At 39.1% G+C, this 16,087-nt stretch overlaps 1 protein-coding gene across 1 annotated transcript; it reads left to right on the top strand.

Annotated features, from left to right (window-relative positions):
* The first annotated feature begins 6 nt into the window (after positions 1–6).
* On the top strand, positions 7–11,259 carry TMEM64 (transmembrane protein 64). Its single transcript, XM_031058525.1, has 3 exons — positions 7–165; positions 5,691–5,846; positions 8,563–11,259. Exons 2-3 carry the CDS (start codon positions 5,721–5,723, stop codon positions 8,755–8,757), a joined length of 321 nt encoding a protein of 106 aa, XP_030914385.1. The 5' UTR covers positions 7–165; positions 5,691–5,720; the 3' UTR covers positions 8,758–11,259.
* The last annotated feature ends 4,828 nt before the right edge of the window (positions 11,260–16,087 follow it).

Raw genomic sequence — 16,087 nt, 5'->3', positions numbered from 1 at the left:
GTGGCCTGCAAGCGGCTGTTGGCCCGCTGGGCACGGGCCAGGATTCAGGGCAGCGGGACGCTCAGTGCCATCGTCCGTGTCGTGGAGGGCGGCGGCGGCCTCAAGGTGGTGTTTCTGTCGCGGCTGACGCTGATCCCCTTCGGGCTGCAGAACGCCGTCTTCGCGGTGAGTCCCTGCCTGGGCTGTGCGACCAAGGAAGACAGGTGCTGGAAGGATGTCTTTCGGCACAGTGGCTGCTGGTTTTGGTAGAGGTTGCCTCCTTTCGTGGGAACAAGCCGTGGTTTCTCTCTCTTTTAACAACAGTAAAAACAACCCTATCTGCCTGCTCTTCTGTGCACGCAGAGAGACAGCAGGCAGATTTTTGAGGTGCCTTGCTCACTGGCGTTGTGTTAGAGTTGCTCTGTTGTCCTTCAAAACTATATCCTGGTGTTAGAATCACCAAGGTGCCGCATAGCAAAATCTGTGGAGAACTCAACAGTTATGATGTGTTTCTGCTTTAAAGTGATCCACTTTAAAACATGGCAAGAGTCGAGGAAAATTCTTGCCAGGTCTTCCTAAACTACTTAATATAAGTAATCATATTGGGAAAAAAAAGAAGTGGACAGATTAAAATTCTTTCTCGATGTGGTTGGTGTTTGTACCATGCGTCTGGCAAATCCATACAGGACGTTAAGTCCATGCACACAAGATAGGTTTCAGGTTTTGGGCAGAGCAGCTTGTAGCCTCAGACTTGAAAGGGGACTGTACTCTAGAGTGGCACTGAAAGTTTAAACTTGAGTCTGGAAAAGGGTTAGTCTTGCTTTTCTTTCTGCTTTCAGGTGAAGATTAGTACATTCATTTGGTCTCTGATCATCTTAAAGGAAAAAAGTAAAGAACATGGATGGTGGTTTGTTATTGTGCTGCTGATGACAATTTCAGACCCTCCTTTCTTCCTGAGTACTTTGTCTGAAGGATCTGGTTTTGGCTGTGTTATGCCTCAGTTGTATCTACTAACTTGGTGAAGTCAAAACAAAGCAAACTGGATTGTGAAATACTTCAAATGTTATCAGTAATTTGTATATTCTTTAATGCAAGTGACTATCTAAACACGTGTTTTGGTCTGCCACTTTGTTATAGCCCACCCTGTCTGCAGTCCTGATCCTGTACCCTTCCGAAGCATTTGCTTAATTTTGACAGAATCATCTGGCTGCAATTAGCAGGTCACTGAATACCAAATTTGTTTTTTAAGTAAAATTTAATCCATGCAATTTTGGGGTGTAATATCCAGACCAAATATTTTAAATTGCGGTATATAAAACTGTGTGTGCTGGAGCATTCATCTCCAGAGCTGTAATCTCTATCCATAAGAACCGTAGCAACTTGTAATTTCTTTTTAAGAAATCCTTTTACCATTTTCTTGTTAAGAATGAGAAACTGAACAGCTGAACCTTTGCTATTTTATTTGTTAACCTATATTACTGAAGAGGGTTAGACCTGTCCAGTGGGGAGAGCAGAGTCCCTCTTGGAGCCCAAGGTCCAGGTGCAGATGAAGCTTCTGCTGTTCTGTGACCCTCCTAAAGTGGGGAGAACTGTTGTGCCCTGGTTGTTCACAGCTTTGGGAAGTCACTTGCAGTAGTCAACAGATGATACAGAGTAGTATTGGATCTAAACAACAGACCAGAGAATTAGCAAGTTAAAATTATTTCCTTCCTGCCATAACCCTTCTGTTGGAAACACGATTCAGCAGAGTATTCAGGCCAGTTCAATATTAAAATGATGCTGTAAATCATTGTGGTTTGTATTCTCCGTATTCTGCAGGCTAAATAATTTTCTTTCCAAGTGGATGGTTTCATGTTAAAATAATAGATAGGAAATGAGATGAAATGAGATGCTTGAGTTATGCCAAGTAACTTGGATTTTTTGGCCAATTTTAGTTTGGTTATGTTTATTACTCCTGATTTACTACTTTATTGCATAGTCAAATAAAGCACAGTGTATACTCAGTTTTCCACTGAGAACATTTAATATGAGCTACTAGATCATCAAAAAGTGATACATACATATCTAGGAATTCAAGACATTTTCTCATTTTGAGTCAAATTTAAGTTACATAAAAAATACAGTTTTCTGCCTACACGGACCAAGCTGTCATTCCCTTGAAATCTCACTTATTTGAAAACTTATCACTTGTTTTAAGTTTAAAATGCATTTCCCCGTGCTAGCAACTTGAGCAATGAATTTTAAAAAGATTCATTTTTAAGCAACAGTGAACTTGAGCAAAAGTACACATCTTTAACTTCCCAGTGGTCTATGCATGTTTTCTATGTGGATATTTTAAAGTAAACTGGAGATACCGAGAATACTTAAATGAGAGAGAAGGAAGGAAGTGACACAGGAGGTTCAGGGAAAGGCATAACCTTGATGTGAGCAGGGTCATCTGCAGGGCTGGGATTAAATGATTTCTACAAGCACTTGTTTGGTGGTATGTACCATCTGCTGAGGGCTTTCGGGAGGTTGGTGTGTAGTGGGTGTAGAGAAAGATGGAAGAGCTTCTTAGGATTTGATTGGTGAGGGAATCATATCAATTGAGACAGCACAAGAAGAAAATTAACACAAATTCCTTAGTGTCTCACCAGCCAGACGTGAAGATCTTGCTTCTTGAAAGGTCGTTCTGCTGGTAGAGGGGTGAGATAATGCATTTGCTTGCCTTTCTGGAATATAGCACTTGCTAACTGAAAGTGTTTTTGTATTTCTTTTTAAGTTTTGCTTAATTGTCACTCCCGATGCCAGAGTGGCCTGGGCTGCTGGCATGGGTTTGAAAGCTCTTACTGATGTGTTTGCCCATGCACAGCTCTCTCACCTTGCCAGCTCTGGAGTGTTTTCAAGGCAGGTCTGTAAGGAGGCCTGGTATGCAGGTTATCATCTCCTTCCCACGAGTTTGTTCTTTTAGTGAGATTTGTGCAGCCTGGTTATTTGCAGTGCCAGATGTTAGTTAGATGGGATTTTGTACTTCCTGTCTTCTCTTTAAGGGGAATATTACATGAAAGAAATAATCTGATTAAAAAAATCTGAGTGTTCAAGTGTGCACCTCTGGGTTCAGAAATGCATACAGTGAAGTCGGAGTTGAAGAAATGGTACCTGCTTTGCAAGAACATGCGTACTACTTCCTCTGCTTGTTGGAAAGTTGGCAGGTGGCTTGTTTTTTTGTATTACTGGCATTTTTTTAGGGGGTGGTGTTGGCTGTTTTTTGGGGGGGCAGGAAGAGGTGTCTCTGGGGGGTTTTGTTTTGGGCTTTTTTTTTTTTTTTTAGGAAAAAAAGCACCAGAGTTATCCTTTGCCTTTGGTCACTAAGCCTACCTGATCTGAAACACAGGAATTTGTAAAGTGAGGGACGAGAGATTGTGCTGCAATCCTTAAAGGCATGGGAGCCCCCAGCAAAATCTTGACAGAAGCATTTATTCCTTGACAGTGCTAAGCCCATCCAAGGCTTAATTGGGGGGGTGTGGGGGGGTGTGGGTTCTGGCTATTGTTATCAGTGTAATTAGGTAGTTCTTAATTGTATTTGAATACAATTTAAACGTGTTTCTGTTATGGTCCATAACACAATTGCATCCATCCTTGGTTTGGGATTTCAGGGTTCATTTTTGCAGTCTTGAGCTTTCACCAGAAACAGAGCCCTGGTAGGCTCTGTTAGGCAGCCTGGCCATGCAGATACCAGTTTGGCAGGTTCATATAACAGGTAAAGTTCCTAGAAAAATAAGTATGGAAAGCTGTAAGTTTTATTGATGATTTCTCAAGTTTCTTAGGCAGGGATGCTGCCCACTTCCTGTGCATTCTGGGGAAAGGGATACAACTATAGCTCTAAACCTACAGTTCAGTTAAAAGGACATCTCAAAAATTTTTTCACCCTCTCCTTAGCTTTCATTGCAGTGGAAAGCACAAGCTGCAACTAAGTGTATCCACTGGGGCATTCTCCCCTTCATTTGGAAATAATCTCTCTCATGACTCAGGAGGTCCAGTTGTTTCAGGACTCATCCAGGTGTGCAGCCATGTTGCTCTGCAACTGAAGTGTTCTTAGTACATCTACAGAAATGAGAGAGGTGCCAGGAGTGTTAAAGCAATCTTTGGGAGCTTTCCCAGCTCCATTAGATGTAATGATAGTGCCCTACTTAGCAAATCTTGCCTCTGCGTTAGTATTTCAGAAACTTTTAATAGCAGCTCCTTCATTCCCTTGGCAATATGGGAACTTTGGACTATGCATTCTTATTACATGGCCCAGATTACAACAATGCTTTAAAAAGTCTTTTGAAAGTATTGGTCAAATGTGAAGTTCTGACATAATTATGTAATCCTTTTTCATGATAAATCTAAATTAATCTTGTCTAGAGAAGGAAATACAATATTTGTGGTGCTGGTATATATTTCAGTCTGTGGGAAGTATAATATGCAGTGTGAAGTTTGGAAATGGCTTATTGGATCTTGTTCCAGTGAATTATTTTTAATCTTTATGCTTCATTGCATTCTGCTCCTTCATTGCCCTTCCTCCCAAAAACTTTCCACTGATGGTAGTTAGAGCTCTGAGAATTTAGCACTGTGACTTTGACAGTAACTAAAGTTTATTTTAAGAATAGCATGATGAAATGAGTAACATTGCTGCTATTCTTCGGTCTTCAACTTTGTACAAAACTGGCAAGGTCAATAATTTCCATGTAGGCTCTCAGTGTCAGAGCTGTTCTTAATTAGATCTCTGTTATTATCAACTGAATTAATCTGGAAAATTTTTTGGACTGCTTGTTTTCAAAATCATTGTTTTCATACTCATTTTTAATCCAGTTTCCTCTTTTCTTATGTAACTAGCTTTTGATCTCATGACACTTGCCTTTAATATTTCCCAATGGCTGCTGATGCTAATTTAGCTGGTACTGTGTACTTTGTTCTCGTGTAAGCTTCTGCGTGCACCTGTTGACACAGAACAGAAACTTCACAGCAAAGAGAAGAAGATACCGAAGTATTCTTAGTGTTTTCTCCAGATAAATTAATAAAACCTATAGCTATGCATAGTATTTGTTCACTAATTGAAGTGAGATGCAAAATACCTTTGGTAGACAATCTTAATGATACTGCTATATATCACTATAGCTGTAGATGGATATTGGTCATAGGGATCAGTGAAAGGCATGTGTATCTTAATAAGCTCATAACTTGGCCTGCATAGACGAATTGAATCTGCCATTCTGTTTACCTGGATCCTATTTAAAACAGTGACATTTTGAACAATTACCTTTTGTATTATTTGCCATACGCATAAATGCAAAACTGATGATTTTTGTGTTAGACTTTCACATTTGATAAAATAATTTCTTCTCACAATTAAATTCTCATAAATCCAAGGACTCTGTTTACCAGGTAGAAATAAATACCTTCAGTGAACAGGGTAATTGCACCCCTAGTTACTGACTGTTGCACAGAGATGTTGCATAATGTAGGTGAAATCAAAGCTAGTAACTTTAAAAAGGCCAGATGAAAACTATATACATACTGTATCATTCTATTATCTTCCCCCTGTGCATGAATCAAAGTTTCAGTGAAGGAATGTAGGGTATTCTTTAATGTTTTTGCAGGGATGGTTGTGGGAAGTGGTAGTCTGGTTGTTTGTACACATAGATTGTGTTGAAGCTGCTTTTGATTTCTTACTCTTTTTTTAAACTCAGATTACAGATCTATCACTACCCAACTACCTGATGGCTTCTTCACTTGGGCTGCTTCCTACTCAGCTCCTGAACTCGTACTTGGGCACTACCTTGCGCACCATGGAGGACGTGATTGCAGAACAAAGTGTTAGTGGCTATTTTGTATTCGGTTTACAGGTCAGTTAAAATAACTGCTTTCATAGACCTTGGTAATGGTACTATCTGTCTCTCTGTGATTTCTGATGATTGCTAGATACCCAGAAAAATGGGTCCCAGTGTACTGATTTCTTTAGATTTAGTTTTATGCTCTGAGAAAAGTGTAATTCTCTCACACCTCACCATAAGACAAAGCAGAACTTACTCAGTGTTCTCTTTTTCTGATACAGTTTTCAGTAAGTTTTCTTCTCTTGCTGTCCTAGGGTGACTTTATGATGCTTGTATCCCCAGTATTTGTTCTATTTATGCTGGATATTAAGTTGTGCACATTTAAGACTGATTCTGAGAGGCGGGGGGGGGGGGGGGGGGAGCGGTTTGTTTTTAGAGGCTGCATTTGCTCCCCGCAATTCTCTCTCATGGATTGTGTTGTCTGCAGCACAGACAGCAGGTAAGAGCTCTCCTTTGCTTTTAGTTCGTTTTTTTTTTTAGCTATTTTAGCTAGCTGAGGCAGAGAACTTCCCCAGATTATGGCTTTTCTTTTTCTTGGAACTGATTTGCCTTGTTCTGGACTGAAAATGCAGAAAACATTTGCCTTCTAGGGTAACCTGCTGAATTTTAGACTTGTCAACCACCCCCACACAAAAGCAAGTGTGTGTGTAGACCCTAGGACTTGTGCACTGTTCACTGTTAGCACTCAGCATACCCATTTTGCATAAATATTAAAGATATTAAAAATGCTGTAGAGTACTATTTCCCTAATGCCTAAATCAGAATATCCTAATTTTATAAGTGAGTAAATTAATGAGAAGTATATCAAGTACCTTTACATGACCTTTAGCTCTTGAAATAATTTATCAGTAAATTTTGGGTATAAGCCTTAAGTGTGAGACCATTATGAGCATAGAGGTTATGGGTATTTCTGAATTATATTATCTGTTAAAATCTCCTCTGATGGTGACAGTGCTTCAGGCTGTGTTTGACTAACAATTACAATGGTTTGCAGGCTTTCAGTAAGAACTGCAGTAATTTCAGTTTCTCAGTTTTTACAGTCATAAAGCTGACATTTAACAATGCTAACATAGAAATCTAAGTCTAGGACCATTTTAAACATACCTTCCTCCCTTCCCCTGAAATTTGTGCACTCTTAAATAGAACTGTTTCTACTGAATAGAAATAGAAGCTATATAATTTATAGCTTTCATGAAACATCATTAAAATGCCTTTGTAAGTGTGGCATTAAAATGCCTTTGTAAGTCTTGATAAATCAAAGAGAAAATAAATGGTTTCTTGATCAGCTCTTATTTTAGTCATGAAATGTTATTTCAGGGTAGTAGTTTTTAGTGGCCTTTTCCTTTTTTTTCCCATTTATATATTTTTTTAATTGACATTGACTCTCCTTTGCAGATTATATAGGTTGTAACGTAAGTGTTGCTCAGGTAAGTGGTAACTGGGTAGCCTGAATGTTTTAAAAGGAGTACTAACCTCCTTGAGACCAGTCCTTGGGATGTGACTGAATAACTGAAGGGGAGGCCTTTAGTGGAGAAATTATTTGCATTCTCCCACTGTCTCTCAGGCTTCTGCCGAGTGCTTTGCCTGGGTGAGCTTTGATGGACTTTGATTTAGTAAATAGCTCTGAAAAGCCTTCACATTTCATGGTTGTCTATGTATATAAATATATTTTTTAAATTATTTATCTAGGGAACTAGGTTACTGGTAGCAATATTTCTAAACCAAAGCAAATTTAAATATTTGGGTAAGCTTCTAGAATAGAAATTTTCCTATATATTCAAAAATCAGTGTGTATAATATCATTGTGAATGTTACATTAGCCTACTTTTGAAATGTGTAGCATAAATTGATGAGGAACGTAATTTTCACCCCAAGGGTAGTCAAGCACTGGAGCAGAGTGCCCAAAGAAGTGGTGAAATCTCTATTCTTTTAGTTTTCAAGACCTGACTGGACAAAAGTTCTATTCTGATCCTACAGCCAGCCCTGCTCTGAGCAGCTGGTTGGGCTAGAGACTGCCAGGGTGCCTTCCAGCTGCAGTTGTCCTGTGCTCATACTTGCCATACTTGTCAGTTGTCTTAGTGATAGTCCAGCACTGTCTGCCATGCTGACAGGTGTTTTAAGCAATAGTACTCAATGTTAAAGAAAGCAGCCCTACAGTTAGTAATGAAGTTCAGGTTTTAGACTCAGAACTCTAGGTTCTGTTGTAAGTAATATAACTTCTTTGCCTTTTTGAAAGGAAGCTGCAGATTCCAGCTAGTTAATATTCTTTTAAAAAGGCAGAGGAACTTGCTTCTTTCAAAGGGATTCTCACTATGAGGCACCTTGCTTTTTATTTGAAGATTTTATGTTTGTTTTTTTTTCCTAAGGAGGATCTCAGCTAAAAACTCGACTGGTGTTGTATTGAAGAGAGAAGGTGTAAGGATTGCTTTATAACAAGTATATGGCGTTCAACAGAAAGAAAGAAAGTTATCTTTTCAATGTATATAAATATTTTAAGCTCTGTGTGATGTCTATGTTCTGATATGCTGGTTACATTGTTAGCATATGTGGTTTAGAGCTACTCAGGGGCTAAGTTCATCTCCCTTCCAGTGTCTTGCATGTGAAGCTTTGAGTCAACAGATGCCTTCATGAATCTTTACATTGACAGCTTTTTATTTCATTCAGATTAGTTGCTTTGTATTCATTCCCACAGCCTGTGGAGCCTACAACACTCTTGTTTTATTTGCAGATTGTCATAAGCATAGGACTCTCGTTTTATGTCGTTCACCGGGCTCAAGTGGAACTCAATGCAGCAATTGTAGCCTGTGAAATGGAAATGAAGACATCACTTGTTAAAGACACTCAGCCAAACATCAATGGCTCAACCACATACTGCAACAAGAGGACAGTAGCATTCTCTGGAGGGGGTGTCAATATTGTGTGATTTCAAGTATTAATGACTAAGTAAGGTTTTGTGAACCTCAGCTAGAAATATCTTGAACCTTGCCTAGAAATATCTATGGACAATTGAAATGGATTTTTAAAAATTACAAGTGATTACAGGTTGTACTGTGGCACAAACCAACTGACCAGCTCTTTAATTGCACACGGGGTGACTTCTAGCAAGACAAGGAAGATGGCAAAGTAACTTAAGATGTAAATGCAAATTTGGCTGCACCTTTGGTCATTTATTATGCCTGTCATGGCCTGTAATCTGCACTTTAAGTAGGTTTTTTTTCCTTTGCTCCTATAAACTGAGAAATGCTTCTATAAACAAAAGAGTAGCACAGAGGTAAATATTTTTCTGCTTAGCATTATTTATAAGGCTAAATAATTATATACAGTAGAATTTTATTACTGATAAAGGTGAATGAGAAAGTATACAATTCAATGTATGTTATTCTTGAATGTGCTTTTGCTTAGGAATTGCTTCCAGAACATGGAGTGTATTATTTAGCTAATGATGGGACCATTTGGCTTTTTCTTCATTTTTTTTATTTAAAAAAAACAGAACCCTATATAAAGTTTTGGTTGAATGTATTTTTCTAAGTCATTACAAATGTTGCAGAGCCATGCAAATGTATTCACACAAGCTTAAATCCTACATTGTGGGACTGAAGTGCTCTTAAATTACATTTTAAGTTACACTGTGTAATATGCAAAGTACAAGGGAAAGTGCAGAAGTTAGATTGCAATGACTATTTGAATGACACTTAATTGGTTTTGCCACCTTGGTGATTGTAACAAAGGGCTGTTCCACATTAGTCCTATATGTGATATTTTTAATTGTTAAAAGGAATGAAGTTTTTCAGCTCACATGACTGCATGTTGTAAGGCTTCTAGAACAGGGAGTTAAATATCTGCTCTAAACGGAATGGTGGGGTATTAGCAGTACTAATTTTACAAGAAGGTGGCCTTTATTTTGTAAGTGAATCCCCTCTCCCTTTAAAAAGCTTTAAAAATTCACTTTGGTTGGCACATCTTTTGTACTAGTTTTACATTTTTTAAAAGATGCAATCTATTACAAATTTCATTAGAGTGAAGAAACGAAAACTAGAGGTTCTACTTGGAAAAAGAAATAATCCAGTAATGGAGAGGACAGCAATGTCTCTGAGACTCAGGAATTCTGACTCCATTTTTGCAAGACAACACTATATTGGATACTGCTCCTTTTACGCCTGCTGTGGACAGTTTTTCACTGCATTAAATAGACTGGATAACCTGGCAGTAACTTGTGTGTGTGTCTAAAAGAAAAACAACAATAATGCCTGAACACGATGTTCTGTATGCGTGAGTTTCATGTAGATATACATACCAATGTTCAATGGCTCAAACACATGCAAGTCATCTGGTACAAAAATAATGTAAAGTTTGGCTTCTTTTGTAGTTATTTTGTGTGAGTTTTTAAGGATGCTTTCAGTCTTCAAAATTTTATGTTATATCCTAACAGTACGACTGTGCCTCCTTTTTGTAAGGTTGGTTGTAGGGTCCAAGCATTTTTGTCTTCCAAACAGTGGGTCTTCAAGGCCATTGGGAAGCAGAGATGTGAGAGCCTCTGACCGCCTTACTGAGAGGACGTGCAGCACTTGCGTAACCGAACATCTGCGCGTTCCTTTGTAGTGGGAGTTCCATTTTGTTCCTCAAATACGTGTCCTTTGCAGATTGCTGTTCTTGGGTCCTGCAACCTAAAGAACTGAACTAGTCCAGTGAAAGCAACAAAGTTCAGATTGTCTCCTTTCTGTTGTTTAGTGGCTTGGTTTTGGTTTCTCTTTTGGTTGGGTTTTGTTTGGGGTTTTTTTTTTTTGTTTGTTTGTTTTTGTTGGGGCTTTTTGTGGGTTTTTTTGTTTGTTTGTTTTTTGGTTTTTTGTTTTGGTTTCATTTGGTTTTGGGTTTAGTTTTGATTGGTTGGTTTTTGAAAAGGCAATCTGTATCTACCTGGAAGTGTTCATTTACACATCTCTGCCTCTGACAGCTCCTGTGTGAAAACAAGAGAGCCAGATAACTTTTTGATGGCGTTATTTGTCATCATAGTATAATTGAGTCCTTTCTTAACTAAAGAGTTTTTTTTCTGTTTGTTTTTTGTGAAGAACAGTCCTTCAGTGAACTGATCTGACCTTTGCTCTATCTTGCCAAATGAACAATAGTGTTTTGAAGAGGGTAGCTCTTTCTTTGCATTTTTTAACTAACTTAAGGTTGCGTTGATTATTTGAAACATTTCCCAAATATGTATTTTGAAGTGCTTTTATTTCCATGACATTTTGTAACCAGAGTAACTTCACTATGTGAACACTTTTGTAGTATGGAATTAGTTCTTAAGACTTTTGCATTTTGCTTGATACTTGTAATATTTGTGTACAAGTTAATGGGAAATGTGCATTAAAAGGAACTTTTCTGTACCATGCCAATCATAATTTTATACAATAAATTCACTCAAATTTCTTTAAAGGAATATGTATTAAATGTTTAAATTGCTATGACATAGTTGGAAAGAAGGTGCAGTGGAGTCTCATCTTTATGCAGCCATACAAAGATAATTGTCAGCATCAAAGGAGAAACAAGTTAGACTTTAAAGATGAATTCCTTGGGTGGGGAGTTACTGACAAGGGAAATAGACTCAATTTTTACTTTCATTTAAATAAATACATCCTTAATTCTATTAGGTACTTTACAGGTTTGGTATTTGCAGCTGCCTTTTTGATAGAAGAATAAGCATACATGTGCTTATGAGAAACATACTACAAAACTGCAAGAGGATTGATATTTCTGAACATAACAGTAGCAAAAGTGATGTAATTATTGTTTTTTTAAGATAGGCTCCCTGCCTAGTCTAGTTAAAACCCAAAAAGGTATGAATCTAGTTTAAACATTATGTGGCAAGTCACCTTCAAGAATATTTTCTGGGTTGTCATGATGGTGACATTTCTGCTTTTTGTATATGAAAGATACATAAAGGGCAGGTCATAAAGAAAGACTCTCAGCTGCATGGCACCAGTTTTTCTTCTGCCTTGTGGTAAGTGCAATTGTGCAGTAAATTTGTCAAAATTTAACTTTAAACTAAGCATCTGTGAGAAAATCCATTTTTTAGTCCCAGAGCTTTATATACTATTCTCATACTGATTTTTGCACAGTAACTTGGGCAAGCATTGCTGAGGCCAAGTTTGAAGAATGGAAAGCTGCTCTTAGATTGTGTGTGGCTTTTGTCCCATACTGGATCCTTTTTGTTCATTTTCAGCTTTCCACCAGAGGCTGATACAGTTTGGATTTTGACTGACTGAGATAACGAGTCATCAGTTGTCTCACAAATAATCTAGGATAGGATGCTTAAGATGAAATATAAAAGAGTTGCCATTCACATTGTGATCATTTTTAGTGGCACAAGTAAAGAACTTGGGTAGCTCTGTGATAGGCTTTCTCACAATAATTCAGAGCTGGTACTAGTCCTGTCTGTGTAAGATGATGGTTTGGGCATAAGGGGATAAGAATCGATTGCAGACGGGGAGCTGATGCAAATTCTGGCTGTGCTGTGTAAAGCAGCTTGTCTCTGTCCTCTTCAGTCCTGCAGAATTAGTGGTGTGCCTGGCAGCACAGGGGCAATGAGTCTAACAAATTCTCTCTTCATGGACATTAGCATTTGTCTTGCACTACCCTGCTGTATTGATTTTTAATTTATATTAATTTATTAGTGATAAGTAGCAAGAAGCTGAGTCTGCGGTGTCAATCTTGTCCCTTTCCTACTACAATATATTATCCTGGTGTATTTCTAAACTTAAAATTACATATTAATGAAGTCCTAAGTTCATTAGTGTAAGTTAAGTCCTCCTTGCTAGCCAAGTGACTAATATGTAGTTCGTTGGCTCTGGATTCTTGATTCATTTGGGAAATTAGCTGGGCCAGATTTGCTGCTGTGAGGGTGAAAAGTCCTCTAACTTTCCTTCTAATTATTTAGAGCTTCAGATGCATTGCTAAAGAAATTAACAGAACAGGCTTAATGTACTGGAGGTTTTGCTTTGTTTTAGAGCAAAAGTCATTAGCAAGGTAGTGGAAGGGTTTGTTCTGCCTGATTCTGAGGCTTGAATATCAGGTGCCATCCTTTTTGGAAGACGGTGTTTCCAAGATGTAGACAGTGTTTCCAAGACATAAGCTTCCACATAAGCTTATGTCAGTCGAGGTAATAAAGGACTATAAAACTTGGATATTCAGTTAGTGTGACAAGTCTTTTTCCATCATGCAATCTCCAGCCAAGCGCAGTTTGGTATTGGTGAGTGTAGTGCATTGCTTCCCATCCCTCCTCTGCAGGAGGAAGAATTTAGAGAGCTGCAAGGTGTTCAAGCTGAAGGGGAAGTTATCATCTGGGCACAGTGGACACTGTTTGAAGAGTTAAATTAACCATAATGTTGCCAGATCTTTAATACACTTAAGTGCCTTGGTTTTGTAATTACCACATCCTTCAGCAACTTCTGCTTCTTACCAGCTGGGGTAGCCTGGCCTAGGGGCAGGTCAACATTTTCCCTTCTAGAGAATTCTAGCATGCTTTGACTTTTAGACCTCTTTACTTCTGAAATAATCTTCTGCTGACTTTTCTGTAAATTAGAAAGGCTTAGTTTGTCCTAATAACAGGGTAAGATCACCTGGGATGCAAATCTGTGTACTGAGTGGTGTTCCTGCGTGTGCGTGAGCTCCCTTTGCTGAATGTGAGGTGTTTCCCTCTGTTGCCTGTAAGCTGCAACTATTCCCCTAAAGTCTGTAGGTGGGTGGGTGGTTGGGAGGAAGGACGGAAAGGCCTGCCGTGATGAACTGTTCTAATAACAAATTTTCACTGTGCTTTAGAAACTTGATTGCTTAAGATCACAAATATTCTCCGTTTAATGTGAGAAATGGTAGGTGGTGAGGGGAATAGACTAATGAATTCTCTGATTTTTGTGAGGGAGTAGGAATTTGCTTGAAAAATTATGAAGTACCCAGATGATAGAGGGTTGTTTTTGGTTGGACTTTTGGGGGTGGAGAGGGATGGGGGTGGTACTACTGAAAGTAAATAACACTGAAATGGCAACAGTATGAAGCTTTAGACCTTGACTTTTTTGACTGTTTCAGGTGTCTCTTACAGTTATGGGGGATAGAGCCTCAGAAGAAGCTGGAGTAAACACTCAAAGTGTTTCTCGAATTCTGGAGAGCTGCTGGACACACACCTCTGCCTCCAGGACCTGCTTTTTTAATTTGAGCTAGAGAGGTGCAAACCAGAAGTAATGGCTAGATCTCATCAAAAGTGGAACATTTATTGCTGCCCTTTTAATGTCTTATGCAGCAGCAGCACATGGCAGATGGTTTGCCTGCCTGAAAGGCTTCCTTTTTGCCTTGCTCTGCTTTGCCTGGCACAGGTGGTGGCTGGGGGAGGAAGAGCTGTGCACTTGCCATTTGCTTTTCCACCAGCTGGGTAGGCAGAGATTGCTGAGCTGAAACCAGAGGTTGCTCTGTCTTTCATCCCCAAACCACTACGAGTAACTTCCTTTCCCTGTGATCTAAAAAAAAAAAAAGAAGTTACAAAACCTAAGCAAAATAAATGATAATTTTAAGAAAGCCCCCAAACACTGCCACCCATGAAAGCTTCAGAACTGGTAAAATTCATACCAGTAAATTAATATTCTATATATTCTCTGGTGGATGTAAATTGAGGTACAAAATTAAGCTTTTTCTGTTCAGAAAGCTGTAGTAATCTCTTCCACTTTCAGCAGCTCCTGTGTGAGGTCCTGCAGTCTGAGCTTTGGGGGACCAGTGCTGTGGTAGCTGTGCAGGGATTTCCTTGCAGCTGACATTGGACAGAATCACTGATTTCCAGCCATTCTAATGTGGTGCTGAATTTCAGGGTTTCACAGCTGTGGAAGTCATAGCCATATGCACATGTGCAGCTCCAAGGTCATATAGATTGGTGCTTTACAAGCATTTTGTGTTGCACTTGTGGTGTGTTCTGTGGGAAGGCTGCAGTGGTTGTAACACGATGTGTGTCTTTTCAGGTTTTAGCCAGAGCACAGTTGATTTTTGTGCAGTGAGTTGAAATGTATTTCTCTGACTACAGCATGCCTCTTTCCCCTTGCCCCCATAGCAGTTTCTCAGATGTTGTGTGGTTATCATTTGGTTTGCAGGCAAATAGAGGACTCTGTGATGTGTACATGCTGGTCCATCATTGAGCAGATTTTTTTTTGGTGGCTGTCTCCTTTCAGCTGAGGAATCTATCCATCTTTTTTCCGCCTAGTTCACTCAGTCTAATGACAGACATTCTTCTTGCAATGGATGCTTCCTTTAATTAAGTTGGGCATGGTAGTGTTCTTTCAAACAAGCTTGGAGGTGGGAAAATGGCAGGGTCTGGAGAAATAACTGGACTCTTCAGAGCCCTGGCATTTGCAATGGAGAAAAGTCTTGTAGTAATGAGTTTCAAAAATGTTTTCATAAAGAAGCATTTTGAGAATTTAAAATTTAGAGGAGGAAGGGGAAAGTTGCAATTAGTGAAAAGAATATTAGTATACTTAGCAAGAGGTAAAAACCCTGGCAGCTATAATTAGAGGACTTTATTCTCTCCTTTTCAGTGAGTCATTCCAGAAAGAATGGATTAAATGTATTTTTTTAATCCTTTTTGCTTGTTAAAACCCGAATAGGAAAAGGAAAGGGAGTCACAGAAGAATGTATTAACAACGCAGAAAATGCAGACTCGTACAGATTACTGAATATTAACCTTGAGACAAGGCAGATATTTGCTTTTGTAAGTGGCAGGTATGTTGGTACAAAACTACTTTTCTTCATTATATCTGCTCTGATAAACAGAGGTTCTCATGTTGCAGTTTGTGCCCATTGCTTCTGTTACTGAGCACCTCTGGGAAGACTCTGGCTCTGTCTTCTCTTCCTGCCCAGAGTGGAAGCTCTGGGCTACAACTCCCTCAGAGGCACTTCTGCTGTGTAGGAGCCCAGCAGGAACGAGCAGGAGATGCTGGTGGGAGGCTGGTGCTGGGGACTTGAGTACTGCAACAAGAAAAGAGAGCAGAGGTGCAAAAGGTCATGTTCTTGCATTCAGCCCTGCAGGTCAAAGAAATGCACAATTCCTTGGATTTGTTGTTTCTCTGTGATTGTAATGACATGCACGCACTTGAATATTTATGTTGCAAAAGAGTTATTTGTGCATGAAGATCATGGATGAGGAGAAAGGCATCTCCAAATGCTGACCTGGCTAAGTTATAGCTGGAGAACAAAGAGAATATGAAATCCCAAGTGACATCTCAGACTAATTT

The sequence above is a fragment of the Geospiza fortis genome, unplaced genomic scaffold (assembly GCF_000277835.1).
Source record: "Geospiza fortis unplaced genomic scaffold, GeoFor_1.0 scaffold7, whole genome shotgun sequence".
Taxonomy (NCBI): Eukaryota; Metazoa; Chordata; class Aves; order Passeriformes; family Thraupidae; genus Geospiza; species Geospiza fortis.
The sequence above is the reverse complement of the archived record's forward strand: the minus strand, read 5'-3'. Positions and strand labels throughout refer to the sequence as shown.